At 40.8% G+C, this 20,018-nt stretch overlaps 1 protein-coding gene across 1 annotated transcript in view; it reads right to left on the bottom strand.

Annotated features, from left to right (window-relative positions):
- LOC149440067 (ATP-dependent chromatin remodeler CHD7-like) overlaps positions 1–18,550 on the bottom strand; it is a 156,812-nt gene extending 138,262 nt beyond the window's left edge. Inside the window, exons 1-2 of the mRNA XM_089658980.1 lie at positions 18,267–18,550; positions 15,615–17,428 (exon numbers count right to left, since the gene is read on the bottom strand). Of these exons, the coding sequence (XP_089515106.1) occupies positions 15,615–17,258 (1,644 nt within the window). The 5' untranslated portion in view covers positions 17,259–17,428; positions 18,267–18,550. The remainder of the gene's footprint in view (positions 1–15,614; positions 17,429–18,266) is intronic.
- Between the last annotated feature and the right edge of the window lie 1,468 nt (positions 18,551–20,018).

The raw sequence follows: 20,018 nt of genomic DNA on the forward strand, positions 1-20,018 counted from the left end.
AGAATGATTTTACTGTTGTGGGGTTTTGGGTACCATACTTTTTTGCAATACCTTGACATGTTTGGTATTTATTTACTCAACACAATCCCATCTTTTATATTCTACCAATAAAAGGGGTGTAATATTGTGTGTGTGTGCTAATCTTTATATTTTACCAAAAAATGAGTACAATATTTTGTGTGTTTGCACTATAATTAATTTTATATTTCCTTCTGAAAAACATTTAACAGGGTCTCGGCTTTCAGAAAATATATACTGTTCTTTAAGTAGTTTTATGGTCAAAAATAAATATTTGTGCATGTGTGAAAAAAACAAAACACAAAACAAAACACAACATTGCTTTGGAGCCAAACTGGTTAAGGTGGGAGCTTTTTTTATTCACATAGGAAGCACACAATACTGGGAAATCTCCATGTCCCCTTAAATGTTCTTGAAACTTGTACATATCAAAGGCTCATACACACGTGTAATTTTTGTATACATCTATCATATTTATTTCAGGTACTCATATCAGTCCCTAACCCTCAAGGGGTGTACAATCTAAGGTCCCCAACTCACATTCATACATACACACATACTAGGGCCAATTTAGACAGGATTCAATTAACCTACAAGCATGTCTTTGAAGTGTGGGAGGAAACCGGAGTACCCGGAGGAAACCCACGCATGCACAGGGAGAACATACAAACTCCAGGCAGATGGTGCCTTGGCTGGGATTCGAACAGATGACCCTAGTACTGCCAGGCGGAAGTGCTAACCATTTAGCCACTGTGCTGCCAATATACATAAGAATACCACAGTATTTTATGCAATGAGTCCACGCACACTGCTCTATTGTGGTCCATAGCATTTAGCTGCGTAAACCAAAACTGAAAAAATTAAGCCTGCAGTCCTATACATTTTGATTTTTTTTTTTCTCGAAGGAAAAAAGAAAAAAAAAAAAAAAAAAAAAAATCACATACTCATACTCCATATGGGAACATTGTGTAGTGACATCAGCTTATGTAAAACTACATAAAACAGCTACAAGGAAGGGTAACAGCAAAGACTAGAGGATTAGTTATTTGGGGTTTACAATAACAGCAGTGCTCCCATATTATTGTATCATAGGGACCACAGTCGCCATCCATGATTGTACTGAGAGTACCCTCACTGCAGGCCAAAGCACAGTACCACCTTTGACCTGCAGGGGTCACTGGCACTAGAGAAGTTTGCCAGCATCATAAGCAGGGCTAACAAGTCGGATGCCTATTTTTAAGCAAGGTGATTGGAGCAATTTTCCTCTGAAAGCAATCCGGTGAAGGGAAAGATGACCACAGCATGTTACATACATAAGATGCATTATCTTTCCTCTTTTCTGTATGTGAAAACCAAAATACATTAGAACAAGCAGACAGTCTGATTCAACAGAATCTGAATTTGATATGCTTCAGTGTTCATTTAACTGTGTGGCTTCCACCTATGCTGCCCTGTCCCCGATTTAGAAACAAAGGAAGACAGCATGCAGGGAGAGGGATTGTGTGTGAAGCCGTGAGCTCAGTGCAGCAGTCATAGGATCTGTCATTTTCACAGCAACCCTTCATATATGAACAGCAGTGGTGTTCAGAGCAGGCTGGGAGAATCCTGATGGTCACAGTGAATCCCTGGATGAAATCACATAGCCCCAGCAGTGAAAGGGTGGTCTCCACCCCCCTGCACTACCTTCATTTAACACTTTAACCTCTAGTAACAGGTCAGGTGACTTTGGCACCCACCAAATCAGAATGCTGTTGACTCGCATTGTTATGCTAATACGGAGAACTGGCTATAACCGGCCTGGTGAGCAGATAATGAATGGCACCAATTACTCTCACTCAGTCAACTGAGAGTACCTGAGATGGAGGAATCATCCGGAGAAGGTCTTCTAGCTCAAGGGCAAACAGTTCCTTCTATAACCAGACAGCGCTATGTAAAAGAAATGAGCAAGGGAAAGATGCAGCGAGCCTAGAAATGCTGGAAACAGGATGCTACAGATTTTATTTACTTTAATTCACATACAAAAGACAAGCATCCAAACCTTGCACAATCTGCATACTACACAAGGAAGAAAAGATGGCAAAAAGACATTGAATTTCATATTCTTAAGTAAAAACAAAAGCAAGAAATGTTATTCTTCACAAGTTAAGGTGAAAAGATGAAAGATTATCTGCATCTCAACTTCAAGAAAGCCTATAGTGCCATAGAACAATTTTCACGAAAGAAAAAAAAAATAACTTTCATTAGTCAGGTCAGACTTAAAGTAGTAGTAAACTCCTGAAAGGCAGTTTAAGCTATAATGTGCTAGTACACACCACACACTACTGCCTGCGCTTGCATCTTCACACTGTCTGGCTGTTTGAATTGCCAAGCTGCGGTGACGTTACTCCCATGAATTTGCATGCTGTTGCAGCACAACGCTCTGAAGAGAAGGCACACTCAGTGTGCTGTCAATTCAAAAAGAAGTGCGCATGCGCCGGTGATGTCATCAGCTGCTTCCAGCATGAATATCTCCTAAACACCGCAAGTTTAGAAAACATTCACTGTATCTACAGGTAAGCCCTAATATAGACTTAGTTGTAGGTACAAGTCAAAAAGTGGCGTTTACTACTGCGTTAAAGTCATTCTAAAGACTAAAAGGGTTTTTATACCTCAATGCATTCAGTGTATTAAGGTATGAACAAGCAACCCACTACCTGTCCTATTCACCTTTATTATTATTATACAGTATTTATATAGCACCAACGGTTTGCTCAGCGCTGTACACTACAATGGGAAACAGTACACGAGACAGTACAGTAACAATACACGATGGGTTCAAGGGCCCTGCTCCTTGGAGCTTACAATCTAGGAGGGAGGGGATAGTGGCACAGGAGGAGATAGCTGTGGGAGATGGAGTGGTAGGAAGAGTGGAGGAGATCGGCAATTAGGGCGGGGTAGGCTTTCCTGAAGAGATGGGTCTTCAGGGTGCGTCTAAAGGAGAGGAGGGTAGGTGATAGTCTAATGGATTGGGGTAGGGAGTTCCAGAGGATGTGGGAAGCCCTGGAGAAATCCTGGAGACGGGCATAGGAGGAGGAGACCAGGGAACTAGAGAGTAGGAGGTCTTGTGAGGAGCGGAGAGTACGTTTAGGGTGGTATTTGGATATCAGGTCGGTGAGGTAGTTTGGGGCAGTGTTATGAACAGCTTTGTACGTCAAGGTTAGCATTTTGAATTTGATCCGTTGGGCAATCGGAAGCCGGTGGAGGGATTGGCAGAGGGGGGTGGCGGATATGGAGCAGTTAGTAAGGTGGATGAGTCTGGCCGCAGTATTCCGGATAGACTGAAGCGGGCATAGCCTGTGGTGAGGTAAGCCGGTGAGGAGGGAGTTGCAGTAGTCAAGTCGTGATATGATAAGGGAGTGAATGAGTTGCTTTGTAGTTTCCGGGGTTAGGAACGGACAAATTTTAGAGATGTTGCGGAGGTGGAGTCTACATGAGTTTGTCAGTGATTGGAAAGACAGGTTGGAGTCTAGGATGACACCTAGTACTCTGGCCTGCGGGGTGGGACTGATTGTGGCATTGCTGGACATGATGGAGAAGTCAGGAGGGGGTGGGGTGCGAGCTGGGGGGAAAACTAGGAGCTCGGTTTTGGAAAGGTTTAGTTTGAGGAAGTGGAGTGACACCTTCATCCCTAAACACTTACCTGGCTCGCCTCACTGCTGCAGTTCCATCTCTAATTTCAGCACTGCTCCTCCACAGGAGAAGCAGAGAACAGCAAAGCCATAGGTCTCTTGTGAAGAGGGAGTGGGGGCGTGGCTTTGTGGCACTGTGTGTCTATCGATGCACACAGCCTAAATTGGAAGCATGCACAGGTGCCTCCTTAGCACCCAACTTGTTAGGGGGCACTTGGTGAAGAGCAATTTAACAGAAAACCTCTCGGCAATATTGTTGCACAGAGCAGGCAAGTATTTCCTCTCTTTTTACATTAAAAGAGAAAAAAAAAACACCACAGTATAATATACACACACACACACACACACAAATGTTTTCTTTTTTTTGCACACACTGCTCGCTCAGCATAAATGAGTAAACCCCAACAAATTTGTCAGAAAACCTTTCCTTTCAGAATCAACATTTTCTATGGACCCTATACGACAAAATAATCCCAGAAATGAAATTCTTAGGAGAAAAGCTAAATCTTAGACAATAACATCCTAATTTACAAGAATTCAACTACAGGCGCGTCTAATTATTCGTTAAACAGGTGTCCAGCAGACAGTTGATTATAAAAGAATATTGTAGCAAAAGGAGATACAAAAATGTAACAAAGATGGAACTGCTACCATCTCACAGAGACTTCTAGGCCATCCATGGAAGTTAACACCTCAACAGGAGAGTCTTCTGAGAAGGGTTGAAGAAAATCACCATCCAAGTTCACTGCAGTTAGCTAAAGAAGCAGAAAGCCAAACTGGGGCGATTGGTTCCTGTGACACAATATGGCGTACACTGCAGGAATAGCAGACATGGGTGTCGTTGACAAAGGAAGCCTCTCCTAAAGCCCATGCACAAAAAAAGCCTGCCTAGAATTAGCCAGTGCCCATGCTGAAAAAACAGAAAACTACTGGGACTCTGTACTCTGAAGTGATGAGACCAAGATAAATGTTTTTGAAACTGATGGCTTCAAAACTGTATGGAGGCGCAAAAGGTGAGGAGTACAAAAAAAAAAAAAATACATGGTTCCTACAGTGAAACATGGTGGTGGCAGTGTCCTTCTGTGGGGCTGCATGAGTTCTGCTGGTGTCGGGGATCTTCATTTCATTGATGGTATCATGAATTTACAGATGTACAGCTCTATATTGAAAGAGAAGATGCACTTTTCCAACATGAGAAAGATCCAAAACACACATCTGATGAAGAACAGGGTGTTGCATTTCTGATGAAGAACAGGGTGAAAGTGATTCAGTGGCCAAAGTACAGTATGTTTCCTAAACTGAACCCAATTGAACACCTATGGGGAATTCTGACAAGACAAGTTGAGCATCACTCTCCATCCAGCATCCAGGCTCTAAAGAGGTCGTTCGTGAAGAATGGAAAAAGATAGATGTTGCAATGTCGCCAACTTGTTCATTCCATGCCTAGATGACTTGGTGCTGTCCTTACAAATCATGGAGGTCATAAAAAATACTAGATTTGAGTAAAACTGAATATTTTGTAATCTAAGTTATGTTATCAATCTTATTTTCATGTAATGAGCTAAACAAATGTTCTATAAACTCAGTTTTGTCAACATTTTGGAAATTGTTCTTGTGTTCATTGAGATATTGATTAAAAATTGTACTTTTCAAAAGGGATGCACTCATTTATGCTGATAAGATATATCTATATCTATCACTTTAAAGCATATCTATGGCCAAAATATAAAATTATATATTCATTTCCACATTGTATTTAAACTATTTCTGGCCTACTTCTATTAATCTAAATAATCTTGAAGTTTGTAAACTTGGTCTGTGAAGATCACCACACATATGCTTGAATTCATTGTCATGTAGTCACTATGAGTAAGCGCTGTTGTGTCACACAATTAACAGAGCCTGCCTTCTGAACTACAGCGGTGCTGAGAGGAGGAATTTCAGGAGGTGGAATCAGTACAGGAGTCACTGCTTGCAGGCAGCAAATTACCATGGGAAATGTAGTTGTTAGAAATTGAAAGTAAGCAGCAGAACAGAGGATAAAGCACGCAGGGAATCCAGGAATATGTGGAAAGATGGCCAGCAGACAGACAAAACATCCAACACGAAAAGGAGATTTTTCAGTAAGCTTATTTTGGATTGTCAAAATAACTATAGTTTGTATTGCTATTACAACACTGATTTTATAAAATAAAAGTTTATGCTGAGGTCATAGATTTCCTTTAACTACAATGATGCAGAATGTGAATGGATGGGGATATGCAGTCTGTGCAACATATTTATTCTTCCTAATGTGCTCAATGTTCTGTTATCTCACATAGGCTTTACCAAGTTTTTAAATATTATTATACAGGATTTATATAGCGCCAACAGTTTGCATAGCCCTTTACAATATAAGGGAGACAGTACAATCACAATACATTTCAGTACAGAAGGAATAGGAAGGCCCTGCTCGTGGAGCTTACAATCTAAAGGAAGGGGGAGGTGATAAAAAAGGTGATAACTGCGGGGGATGATCTGGTGGAGGTGATTTAAGTACAATTTTTAGGTGGAGGTGGGGTAGGCTTCCCTGAATAAGTGAGTTTTCAAAGATCGCCTAAAGGCAGACAGGGTTGGGGCTGACCAGACATACTGTTGTAGGGAGTTCCAGAGGATGGGAGAGGCTCTGCAGAAGTCCTGGAGGCGAGTGTGGGAAGAGGTGATGAGGGAGCTAGAGAGGAAGATATCTTGGGAGGAGCGGAGTGGGAGTTTTAGGCGATATCTGCGGATGTGGCTGGCAATGTAGCTGTGGTTAGTATTTTAAATTTTATACATTGGGTTAGTGGAAGCCAATGAAAGGATTGGCAGAGAGGGACAGCAATATTCAATAATACAGTATATTTAAAGATAACATTTTACAGAATTGAGACCATGCTCCAATAAAGCTTCTTACTTATTTTCCCATGACTTCTAAGCACAACCTTCCATCGACTGAGCGTTGGAGATTCCTCATAGACTTTAATAGGCATGTAAAAAGTGTGGTATTTACTGCAGGCATGGAGCTGGAGAACTGAACATACAAGTGTACTACAAGTGGGCCCATACCATGCACTACACCCAATACCTCTGTATAAAGCTCTCACTTGTATATTATAAAAAATGTATTTCTAATCTAGATAAAATGTATAGCCATTTTCTCATCTCAAACTGTTAGAAATATAATAAAAGTTTATTACTGTATTTAAGCTAAAACAAGTCACCTGGGGCTTATAGTAAAACAATTGCAATGCAATCCATCCTGCCATTTAGTTATCTAGCTTAGAGGTGTTAGCGAGCATGCACTTTTCATAATCATGGTGTAATTGTGTGCAGGTCCATGCATTAAAACACCCTCTCTCAACCAGGGTTCCATGAAACTCCAGTGTTCCTTCAGCAATTTATGCCATTCAGATAAGCTGTCTAGTGACACCGAAGACCTTTCAGGTATCTATAAACAGGGTCATTCTTCCCACTGACCAATTATAAGCAGCATTCTTCCTACTGACCATAAGTGTACTAGGGCCCTTCACTGACCACCACTAACCATCAATGTAAATGCTCACTTTACACTGGCCAAAAAAAAACTCACAAAAGTACACCACATTCCTTATGCTTTAACATTACTATTCACACTAATGTATTGTGAGCTGTAGATATAAATTAGCAGGGGTGTGTTGAGGCCTGAAAAGTATTTCAAGGGTTCCTCTGTATTACACAGGCTAAGAAAGGCTGCATTAGAATGTCCTACATCTAGTACTATCTATCCTTATAGAATATTCCCTAGAAAACTTGAGATGCAGCAAGAATTAAATAAAACTCTTTAAATGTTCCATGTGCTTTGGTACAGTTTAGGGTGTGCTAGATCAGGGGTCTCCAAACTTTCTAAACAAAAAATGGCCAGTTTATTGTCCTTCAAACTTTAAAAAAAAGGGCCATACTATAGCCAGTGGCAGCAGAAATGTCCTGGCACCGGTGGGATTGACCAATGCTCTATCATGGGTGTCAATGAGAGGAACAATGTGTCCCATCATTGGTGTCAGAGAGGAACTGTGCCCCACCGTTTGTGTCAGTGGCAGGAATTATGCCCCATGTTAAATGTCAGTGGGAGGAATAGTGCCTTAAGGGCTGGATAAAGCCAGCAAAGTGCCGTATCTGGCCCCCAGGCCGCAGTTTTAGGACCACTGTGATAGATGGCCTAAGGTGCATAGGTGTCAATGACCCTTCAATCAGGTCAACAATAGTTGATAGTGGGGAAAATAAATGCCTAGGCACCAACATTCCTCCAGGAAGCACACCTGCTCTTCCCAAGAGGGAAAGGAAAGCCCTGCTCATTCTCTCCAAGTTTCTACAATCACTGTCGGAGGTTCCATACACCGCGGTAGAATTGGCACCATCAGAGAAGTACTTTATGCTGTGTTGTGTGGAGTAGGGAGGCAGTAATAATAGGTCCTCCCCCAGAAGAAAAAAAACATGAAAAAAAAATGCCAGTGCCACTTAAACCAACTGACAAAAAGCTGCCTTAAACTGCAAAGCCCAAAAATGATATTCTCTTATTTGCTTCTGTATGGTCTGTTAGATATACCAAAGTGTTTTGTTATATCTCTTTGATGAGTGCGAAGCATACCTGTTGATTCTGCCAGAAATGTTAGGAGCTGCTACCTTCCTGTGTTTAAAGAGGGCTTATGGAGGAAGAGGGGGGAGATGGAGAAGTCAGTGTTCTTTGTAATCCATTGGAAATAATGTAGGCAGGGTTGACACCACGTGCTTTCAAATTCAGTATTATCAAGTCAAAGAGAAAGGTAGGACTACACTATATTTCTGGCACCTCAACAGTTATTTTTCTGAACCAGCAGGGTATTAAAAGAGATAACACAGATATATTTGCTTAGAGATATGTACTTTTTTATTATGCCTTGACACATTATAAAAGAGAAATAAAGCTGGAGAGCCATATACAGTAAAATATATATCTCCACTAGAATAATAAACCATGCTAGACTTGAAGTCAGTGAGGTTTTATTATATCCAATCACTAATTTTTTTCAGGTTCCAAAGTAAAATATATAATACAGATACATAAAAATATCCATCTATATCTAGAAGTGTAACTAACAGGTTAACAAATGTCTTCACTTTGTATCTACGCAAGTAATGTCACCAATCATGGCAAGTTATTTATTAACAAAGTGCAAACATTCATTTCCAGCATCTCTGTGTATATCACCACTAGAAAGCAGCCTGGAGTGAGATGCATTCTAATCTGGGATGCATAATGAAAGCTCCATCCCTTTCGCAGAACATGAAAGCAACCAGCCACTGCACGCTGCCAGTGAACGACCTGAATTTTGGTCCTTAGGAAAAAGAATTGCATTGTTGACATAAAGTATGCAATCCTTCAATCCACCAATGCAGTATTTGAGAATGAACTAGAATGCCACGGGTAGTACAGGTCCTGCAACAGATAATATGGCTGCCCCCAAGCCACTTTGAGGAGGTCCTTTACAACAAGTGGGCTTTCAGTCCCTCCTACATGGTGGGCTGCAGCAAAGCAGATTTGTGCTCCAGTGAATGATGCTTTTTTCCATAGAGATTTTGCTGCTGAAATATACAGTGATCAAGTGCTAGACATAAAACAGATGTCAGAGCATCTGTTTAAGAGATATAAAAAGAAAACGTAGCCCCCTCTCTCCTCTCAGAAGTCTGGGCAAATCTCCCAGCTCTGCTCCACAAGCTCCAGTTTAATGGAACGCAAGAGAAATGGTCCTTACATCACAAGAACACCTTGTATCTTAAAAACCACCTTGAGCAATTCCCTTCTAACCATTACCAACAAACAGGAAAAAAAAATATCGACGCATATTTACTCTGCACTAGCTCAATCCAACTCCTCATCACTGGGAACACTGTGCTGAGCAAGTTACAGGGAATGAAAAAAAAAAAGTTTTAGTGTCAAGTAGCAATTTGTATTCTAGGAAAAACAAATACTCATTCATTCCAGTGCTTCCTTGAGACGCCTGAGAAATGAACATGCTACTGAGCAGAGGGAAACATTGTAATATATGCAACCTAACTAATAACTTTTCAATTGTTGTCATGGATGGCCTTAGGTATAGGGTGCCAGGGTTGCAAGACGTAATGCAGCAACCAGCTGGTTGATTGCTAAAATCTAGCCACAGGTAAAAAGTGGCCCAATGGATAGAAAATACTTAACCGTCAAAAAAAAAAATTTATCAAATGCCAACTGGCATTGATCACTTAAAATCTACCATCCCCAGTAAACAGATGCAAAACAAAAAAAAAAAAAACACACCACAACCCTAAACCATTCCAGAAGAAGGGGCCTTAAGCACAAAAATGGTCCTAGTTCCTGACCCTCAAATACAGGGTTTATTTTTTTTTTTTTAAATGAGGTTTACAGTATAAAATTTCCAAGGCAAGAATGTGTTTTTTTACAAAGATAAAGTAGTTTAGGCTACACCATACAACACCCAATTCATTCTGCCGCCCCAATTGCCCTTCATATTTTGGTATAAATCACAATATAAAAACTTTTATTAGTTTTTATATGCAGTCACATGAGCGCAGAGATCAGGCCCCTCTGTGTAATGTAAAGAGCTGAATTCTAGAGCCATGACATTACTCACTGGTGTACACTGCTCTAAGCATTGTGGGGGGGGGAAAGAGTTCCCAGCCATGGTTTACACACAGGGAACAGAGTGCCGATATCACGTGACTTCATATAAAAATAAGGAAATATATTTATAATGTGGTTCATGCTAAAATGAATGCAGGGCATTGCAGAGCAAAGGGGAGGCAGCATTTAAAATGTGTGGTATGATATAGCCTAATAAACTGCACCTTAAAGTGGTAGTAAACTCTAAGTTTATTTATACCTACAGGTAAGCTTATAATAAAGCTCACCTGTAGGTAAAATGAATCTTACACCTGCTCCGTTTAGGTTAAAAAGCAGTAAGGGTCTATGATGCACTTCTACACGAGTTTAGAGGTTTGCCTGTGGAAGCAGCTCAAAGATATCCTATGTGACAATGCACATTAGTAAATTTCAGAGGCATATTTTGAAGTTCAGAGTTTCTAGGCAGAGAAAAACCCTTGTGGTTTGTGTCGGAGAGCAGTTTTCTGGCAGAAGAAAAATGCTGAATGCTCATAAACTCTCCTAAACTCCTGTACAAAAATGCTCTACACAAGCATTTTCTGCCAAGGGAACTGGCATTTTTATAAGCCCAGTGTGCAGGGGTCCTAAGAAGCCATCCATGGGTTACCCACTCATATTTGACACAACTATGGCCTCATGTACACATGAGCTCACCTAGTTGTTAAACTCTCCTGGCAGCAGAAAAATGCTTAACACAGCAAAAACACAGTACCGCGCTTATTCATTTGATTGCCCAGAGTATTTTCCAATGACATGGATAAACGCCCCAGCGCTAAACACGGCTAGTGTTAGCATTTTTTGATCAAAACGGTCCTCTCCTAAATATGATTATTCTGCGTTCAGAAGAGTGTTTAACTGCCCCTAAAAGCTACTGCTCCTAAACTATGGTAAAATCCTATGTGTACATTGACATATAGGCTTTCATTGAGGTGAGTTCAGGGGCTTTGGCCAAAAAAAAAAAAAAAAGCTCCTAAACGCGAGTTTACCGACACCATGGAACCCATCATGAAAGAAAAATAGCCTTGCTATTCGGGTGGCCCTAAGGCTTCAATAGTTTGAGCTAAGAATTTGAAACAAATATGCAGATAAGGAACAAGATAACCGATTGTCCCAACATGCATCCTCGTTTCAAGTCTCTAACAAAGTACTGCAGCTAGAAAGCCACAATGGCAAGCAAGCGACAATTTTCTGAGGGTAATCAAGAATGAGCAGTCTTATTTTTTTACTCATGGGCAGTTTTTTGCAACTCCAGGCAAACTAATTTTTAATTGCAGACTAAGTCAATTGTCAATTAAAAGTAAAAAAAAACAGCAATAGATTTAAAATAATTAGAGACATAGGTAGCCCTGCCTGCACCACTCAACATGACAAAAATTCCAGTTCAATATTGAAGCAGCTAGGTGGAAAATTGTTGCCCAAACAGTGACTGCATCCAGTAGAAATCAAAGCGTGTGTGGCTAGCTTCAAGCATTTTTTTTTTCTCTTCAGCAGTAGCCCCCTCCTTGTCCTCATCCAATGACTGAAGGATTATAACACACAAGCAACCACAACATTTGTGATTCCCACCCCACCACATTAAAGCTGAACAGTCCGATTATCCCCAAAATCCTGGTGGATCTTCCCTGAAATGGAGACCAGAGGAAGGTCAGAAAGAGCTTATTTCTTAAGCCAGCTATACATTGATCAAAATTTGTCCAGTTCACCAGGGGCTGGACAAATTTTGATCCATGTATGGGCAGGTTTTCTATCGATCGACTGGTGTAAAACCATCCTGTCAGGTTTTACCCAAACGATCAGTACTGCCAGCTATAGCTGGCAACAGTGAACACTATATTGTTATGGCGCAGAAGGCTCCCTGCTGTCAATACCACAGCCTGAAGATCCCCCATCCTCCTCAAAATGTGTGAATAGGGGAACTGGATGTTTTTTTTTTTTGTTTTTTTTTTAAAGATCAATGTATGGGCTACCTTTTTTGCTCAATGGGTCACTTTGCCCTGCATGTTGGAATGATCACTGATGCTGGGAAGAAGCTAGGAGGTTTTGCCTAGAGTGGTTTTAAGGCAAAGTACATACTAAGTTGTACGCACATACATATTGTATATTTTAATACAGGAGCTGACTGAACATGGTGTGTACAGATTATTATGAGTCAAGATTCATATAGTAATGCATTTTTTCAACTATTCCAAAAAAATGCAATTCACAGCAACAAAGTCAAATAAACCCCCAGATAGCATATTTCTACAAAGGATAAACAAAGGTCATAAAATGACCACTGTAAAACAATTTGTAAAAAACACAGAGGCAAATGGGCTTGAATTGAGCTTTCATGCAGTCACATAAATATGACTGGAATTTCCTGGGGCCTTATCCCATGATATCTAGAAAGGGAAGCTTGACTAAAAATAAAGTGAACTGGCTAAGCTATAAAATAATGTATATATTTACTGCATTTCAGCTTGGTTCCGGCACTGACACTCTTTCGGCATTCACATTGCACTTGTTACAAAACAGAAATGAAACCTATGCAGCACCAAGGTGCTAAAAGCACAGATATTACCCACAATATCCAAGTATTACATTTTAGAAGTTTCATATGTAGTTTAATTAAAATTGGTCTGTAATTGGCTACTACATCATATTAACGATCACTCCTAACTATTTGCAGCAAACTACACCTATTACTCGGTTCAGAGCAACAGCATTACAGTTCTGATACCTGCACAGGATTACTACTTACCAATATATAGCAAAACTAACACCACCACCATGTAAGACCATTGTCTCTGGACCATGCCAGGATATCAACACAGAAGTAAACTGAATGTTAATAAACTGTTGTTTCCCAAAAGAACTAATAGGGGCTCATTAGCCTCTAATGGAAGATATGATCTTAAAGCCTGGAACACACAGGCTCAATATCGGCCAGTTCAACAGACACCGGCAGACAAAAATCGGTCCATGTGTAGAGCAGCCTGTCCAGCTAATGTAGAATGGACATGCTAGTAAAAACAAAAAAAAAAATTTGCTGATCGTCATCCAATCAACAGTGCCCTCAGCCAATGGCTGTGAGTACTGACCAGTGGTATGTTCTGGCGGGAAGGGGGTTTGCGGTCCCCCAGTCAAAACAATAGTTCAGCCGGGAGATCGCTGTACTAACATTGCATACTTAAGTATACTGACCTCCTCGCGAGCAACTCAGTTTTATTTTTTCGTTCATCCCACTGGGCCCAACATAAAAAATTCATAGTGTGCACCAGGCATTAACTGTAATTGTAGGCAGACACCTTTCATGATAAAAGCTTCTATTGTCGACTACCTGTTTAAAATGCTAGCTGCCTGTTCTCATGTTGATCCTATTGCTTCAATAGTTTGTGTTACTGACCCAAAACAAAAAATGCAGAACTCTTGATCTGCCTTTTTGTGATTCAAATTATTGAAATTAAAGATTGCCATAAAAGACAGTAATTGAAGCATTAGCATTTTTCAGATGATCAGAAATGGTTACCCTCTTATTTCTTTTATAGATGTAAGCCTTTGAGGGTAGTAGATGAGCCCTCTATTTATAACTCAGTTCAAGAATGTGTTATGTAAACCCTAACAATGAACTTCTCATTTTTGTTCTATTTTGCACTGTTAAATAAGCAATTTACAGCATATTATAGTTGCTTGAAAAGTGCAAAAAACCTGTTTAATCCTGAAGAGAAGAGGTTGAGGTGTTCTATAATCCCATCCTAGGATGACAGTGCTGTTTCTTCAAGAGATACAGTACACTGAGTGTCACCCTAGGATAGGAAGTGTGTTACCGGCAGAACTCCAAGTGAAAATTAAAGTGGTTGATAACCTCAGACATGAAATGTGAACAAAGCATATCTCTCTATAGTGTGTACTTGTCTCAATTGAGAGTATCAAGTGTCATTTCTGTCTGCTGCTTCGTTCCTCTGCTATCAGTATGAGTAACTTCTGACAAGTTTTCCTGACACCAAAAGAAAAATGGTGACCGGGGAAGAACCTCCAACAGATTGACAGCCTCAACTCTGTTTCTGTGAAAGGAGGGTGTGTGTCTCTTTCTTCCAATCAGCTCTCAGAGCTCGCCTCACTGAGCTCTGCAGTGTGTAATTTCAGCTTTCCGCCCCCTTTTTTCTGATAGCTCAGATAAGAGTTATACATTCTGGAATTTGAATAGACTTAGAAAAGACTGTAGGAATTTTAATAGACATAGAAAAGACTGTAGGTAAACAGGTACAACTGATGTAGGAGGATTTGTTTAATCTCTGTATCATCTGGCCAGTCACTTCACTGGGTATGTATGGGGGTTTACAACCACTTTAAGTCCTCATACACACTTGACGTTTTTACAGCTGCTTTTTTTGGCTTTTGACATTTTTTTCTACAGCCAGTAAACTCCCCGAAATGTTATCCTATGTGTCCTTGCACACAGAGCGCAACACTCTAAAAAGTTGCAAACGCGAAAAAACGCGGCAAAATACTAAAAACTCATGTTTTTAACATGACTTTTCAATAACGCTGGTAACGTTAGCTGTGTAAACGCCCAGTGTGCACGAAGCCTAAGAAAAAAAACAACACACACTAATGCAGCCACATCTAAGAACTGGTAAACTGCAATATATAAAAATTTGCTTCTGGATTTAGATACACTTTACCACCATGTGGTCTTTGATGAAGTTGCTCCACCTTATCTTTGTCGCAGGAAAGTTTAATGGTGGGAGTGGACCAGTTAGACTTGTGTTTTAAAGAGAGACTTGTGTTTTAAAGAGGTAATCCTTTAAACAATCTTGGGAAAAGCCAGGAATTAAACTGAATACATACTTATTGTATACTGCCAAAAAAAAAAAAAAAAAGTGTATGATCCCACCTTCAATAAGCTGCCACTTTGCCAAGTTCTTGATCTTAAAAGGGTTCTTAGAATAAAAACAGCAGAAGTTTCATAACCAAAACAATACTGATACAACTTCCTGTTACATACCTTTATGACTACACTTAAAAAAATCAGAATACCAAAACAATACTGATACAACTTCCTGTTGTTCCATACCTTTTATGTTTACACTTAAAAATCAGAATAATGTAGACAGAGCAGGAAGTTCACAAGCTGGGCTTGTGTGAAAGCTACACACAGTGTCAAGAGAAAAGAAAAATAAAACCGATATGTCTGAAACACAGGTATATACACAAAGTAGATATGAACTTGGTGCTCAGTTTTAGTATACTCTTACCTGATGAACAGGCACTTTCTGAGGGGTATTCTGAGGTGACTGGTGAAGCGAAGTCCATGGTTGATGATGAGAATGTGAAGATGGTGAAGACTGATGGTGCATAGCTGGATGAGGCTGACAGTTTGCCATTTGCTGCTGAAAAGACTGATGACTGGGATGCTGCTGGCCAGACATCATCCGTTCTTGTATTGCCTGTGGATCTGCATGGCTAACTCCTGGACAGCCATTTGGTCTCATATGCCCACCCATCTCCCTTGGTGTTGAGGACATACCCATGAAGGTCTGGCCCTGCGGCATATTCCTGGGACCAATGGTTCTTTGTCCCATGCCCATGTTGCCAGGGGGCTGGTGAGTTGGAGGATGGGGCATATTTGGGTAACTTCCAACATCCATAGGAATCCCTGCACTGCCAGGCCTAACTTGTGGAGGAGGGGTGCCTGCTGGATTGCTCATTGCTTTCAAGGGCGACATGGGAGGTGGAGAAGCATAGGTTCCCTGAGGCTGTGAAGGATGCATAGTTTGTGTGTTCATTTGGTTAAGTGAGCCGCTAGGATGAATGGGTTGCTGGTGCATCAGTCCTTGACTATTATTTGATGTAAACCCCACAGCATTTGGGTATCTAGGTACAGACGGAGTCATTGGAGTGCTGTTTGTAAGGCCTAAGTTCTGATTCATCCCTGTATTATTAACTAATCCCTGATTAAGGTTACTATAAGGATAACGGGAATACTGCCCTGAGTTGTTTAGCGTAGGTGAAGGTACAGTCTGGTTTCTAGAGTTATAATTAAGGGACTGTGGCCTAACTGCACCCTGCTGAGGAGGATTGGGAGAAAATCTAGGACTGTGAGCAACAGATTCTCCATGCAGAGTGGTGGGGGGATGATGATGAAATTGCTGGACTGAATGACGCAGTGAAGGCCCCATATTTGGATTTTGTTGTGGGACGTGAGACATGTGCCCAGGCCCTGCACCACCAAGATAGGGATTTCCTTGGTTGAGACCATCTTGTCCTTGTGAAAACTGGTTCATTCTTTGTGACTGTAGTGGACCATGTTGCTGCATTGAAAAATCTCCCCGAACCATGTAATTGCCCATTTGTTGAACATGTTGAGGATGAGAGGGACCTTGAGGACCCGAAGGTGTCGGTGGTTGCTGCTGGGACGGTTGCTGCTGGTATTGTGGCCTTATCTGATCGGGCACTTGCACTGCCCTAGGTCCCCACATAGAACCACTATCCACAAACGGCGGCCCATGCCTGTCATTTTGCATACCAGAATAGACGCCCATTTGGCCACCACCATGGGGCACCTGAGAAACAGGCGTACTGTGATACTGTGAATGTGGAGAGGCAATACCATTACCAGGAGTGTTAGCCATCATTCTATTAGGCTGGTCCATCATGTGCATTTTCTGAGGCTCGTATTGGTTATAGTGATCAAAGTGGGTCAGCTTTGCTTGGTTTTGACTGCTGGGGTTATGATGAAGAGGAGACTGCAATGAACCAAAACCCTGATCCATAGGCATTTGTTGTGCCATAGAATTAACAGGGCTTTCTGGATAACCACATTCCCCAAGGGCCTCCAGGCCTTCGCTGAACATATTTCCATCTTCCCCAAACAAACTCATCATGCCAGGGTCCGCCATCTTGTTTTTGCACAGTGCTCTTTAGAGCCACAAGCGCAAGATTGTGCTTCACCTCACGAGTGAGGTGTTTGTCCTCAGAGCTGTTAATCCTTAGCTAATCTCTTACATGTCATTCCATATTGTCTTAATTCTTTCGGACCCTTCAGTGTCAGACAGTCTGGCAACTGCTCCTGGAGGAAGAAGAAAAAAAAAAAATAAAGACATTAATAAAAGTGGCAGTGCTTTATAATTCTTTAATAGCAAAACAAAATGCAAAGCTGAAAAGTTTAAACTCCACTTGCACACAGCAATCATTCGTTAGGTGGGAGAGAACAAAGGAACACTGAAAATGCAGCAGTAGCATCAGCTGCCACAGCAGGCAGACAGATGTATGGATATAGCCAAGCATCCCATCTGCTAAACTAAAGCCCTGAAAATGCTCTAGTTACCAACAGCGTGTCCTTAACCTTATTCCCCCGAGGAGTGTAATGAGATGAGCAAGCAGCAGCATCAAGGGCTGTGATAAGCTAAAGTTAGCAGAATCCGCTAGTCCATTTAACAAACACCAGAAGGTAGAAAGTGACCCTTTAAAAGCAGCCGAAAATATATTTCAAACAAGATATGTGACCAGATTCTCTTTACTCTCTACCCCATGCTTTACACAGTAGACATCTTGTCCGGCTTCTCCTTAAAAGCCACGTGGTATGTGTCCATTGCTCCTCAAACAGCGACCGCAAATCCACAACTTCTAGCACCTCTACTCAAGGTCAAATTATCTGAAAGGCTTGATTCATAGAGCAGGGTGATCCTACAAGATAGAATTAGGTGGCCCGTGCCCATTTATTAGGCTGCCTTGGAACACCGTGCTGAAAACCTACACTCTATGGGCAAATCTGTTATTCTGCATCTCTGAACAATTTTACATACTTTGCAGATGGAGAGAAAACAAGAAATGAGTTTTATATTTGGCAATTTTATTGTGTGGCTGAGTCACAGCTGTCCAGCAAGGACGGCAGGAAGTTCACTCACCAGGTTCACTGCATTGCTTAATGTGCCATGGATACAAGTGGTTATGACAGCATCCGCTTCAGACTGTGCCGAAAACTCTGCTGACTGGACTCTCTAGACAGTTAACTCTTCCAGCTCTCTGCAGGACTGTTCACACGGCATGTGAACACTCCTGAGGCTGAGCAAGAAGCTTTACATGCATTTCAAATCTGCACTGAGCACATACACTAAACATTTTACTGTAGAAAATAAATAAAATAGAAAATTAAAAGGAAAAACCCAAAACAAAAAATAAATAAGGAAAAAAAAGGAAAAAAAAAAAAAAAAAACTAGTAACTATAATGCAACCTGAAGAGCACAAATAAGTGCTGCTAAATATCTGACTTTTCAAGACATGAGAAAACATAGCATCTGAAAAAAAGCAAATCAAAATGCATTTAGATGTTGGAGATAGAAGAGGTAAATGATTAATACAGCTACTGATCTGAACAAATGTGAATTGAAGAATCCCAGCCATGCTTGGAATTTGTCACTATGATTCTAAGGCATAATCTTATTTTTCTTTCCAAGCATTAATGGTCGTGGGCTGGTGCTTCTGCGGTACGCAATGGGAACAAGTAGCTGGATTCATAACTCCTCTAAAACTTTCCTCAGGAACAGGCTACTTCACAGATGACTGCATGAGTGCTATGGAAGATTAACCCTTACGCTGCCAGATTACCCTCTGCCAACTGCCCGTTTAGGGGTCTACACGAAAAATAACTATGCTTCCATTTTTACATACAAATAAGAACAGGCACTGGCGATAAGAAGCAAATCAAATGAATCTTTCATCAGATAGACTGAGAAAGCCACACATCCCCCAGCCTTTTCTTGATAAATCTGTATATTTGACACTACACTGAAGACAGAACAAGCAATACGCTGGGGATATGATGTTTACCTGACATTCACAGTCTTTAATCCATGCATGTAGGTAGTTTTCCATATTACAGCCTGGAAAGCAGTAGTATGGAGATTTAGGTTCGCTGTATTCATATCAACAAACCCCACTTTGGTCAAAAATATTTCAACTTTGAAGTGGATACCAAATTTTTTCTTAAGCAACAGTTTGCATGCCTTGCAAAGATTTTGCACTAATTATATTGTATTGTTAATGATTTAGCGATAGTTCTTTCCACCTCCAGAAATAATCCTTCCTGACACACGTACAGCTATAAATATCACCTCTAACACTAGTTACAGCCCCTCACAAGCTCTGAAGTGGCAAATTGCAAGACACTAGAGTATAGACAGTAATTACTGGATCGTTTATGGTGACCCCAAAAGGGCGTATGATTGAGCTGAATTTTGCAGCGATACACATACAACATGTCCTTCAGAGGACGTCAGTGATTACTTTTAAGTAACAAAACAGTGATCTTTGAATGTAAGCTTCCAATAACAAACTAGCTGCATACACAGCAATTTAGCTGAAAACAAATTAGGTCAAAGCTCCCACCAACTACCAGCATTCATCCTGAATGATAATAATTTGACCTGATTTTTTTATTTTTTAAATTGGAAGATCTGGCAAACCTTTTAGGAAAATGATAAATAAACCTTCTGACCAGCATGCACTGGGCTACGCAGCATGTCCAGTTTACTATCCAAGTTTGGACATCACTGAAAGCGGCTTTAACCACATACAAGACATTCTGGAAGTATACAGTCTGCGCACAGCCAGATCCTAATGGGGAATACAGATTTCCTATACAATGGTAAAATGCTGTG

Source organism: Staurois parvus, unplaced genomic scaffold (assembly GCF_062004578.1).
Source record: "Staurois parvus isolate SC_StPar_1 unplaced genomic scaffold, SC_StPar_1.0 ptg001119l, whole genome shotgun sequence".
NCBI classification, from domain to species: domain Eukaryota; kingdom Metazoa; phylum Chordata; class Amphibia; order Anura; family Ranidae; genus Staurois; species Staurois parvus.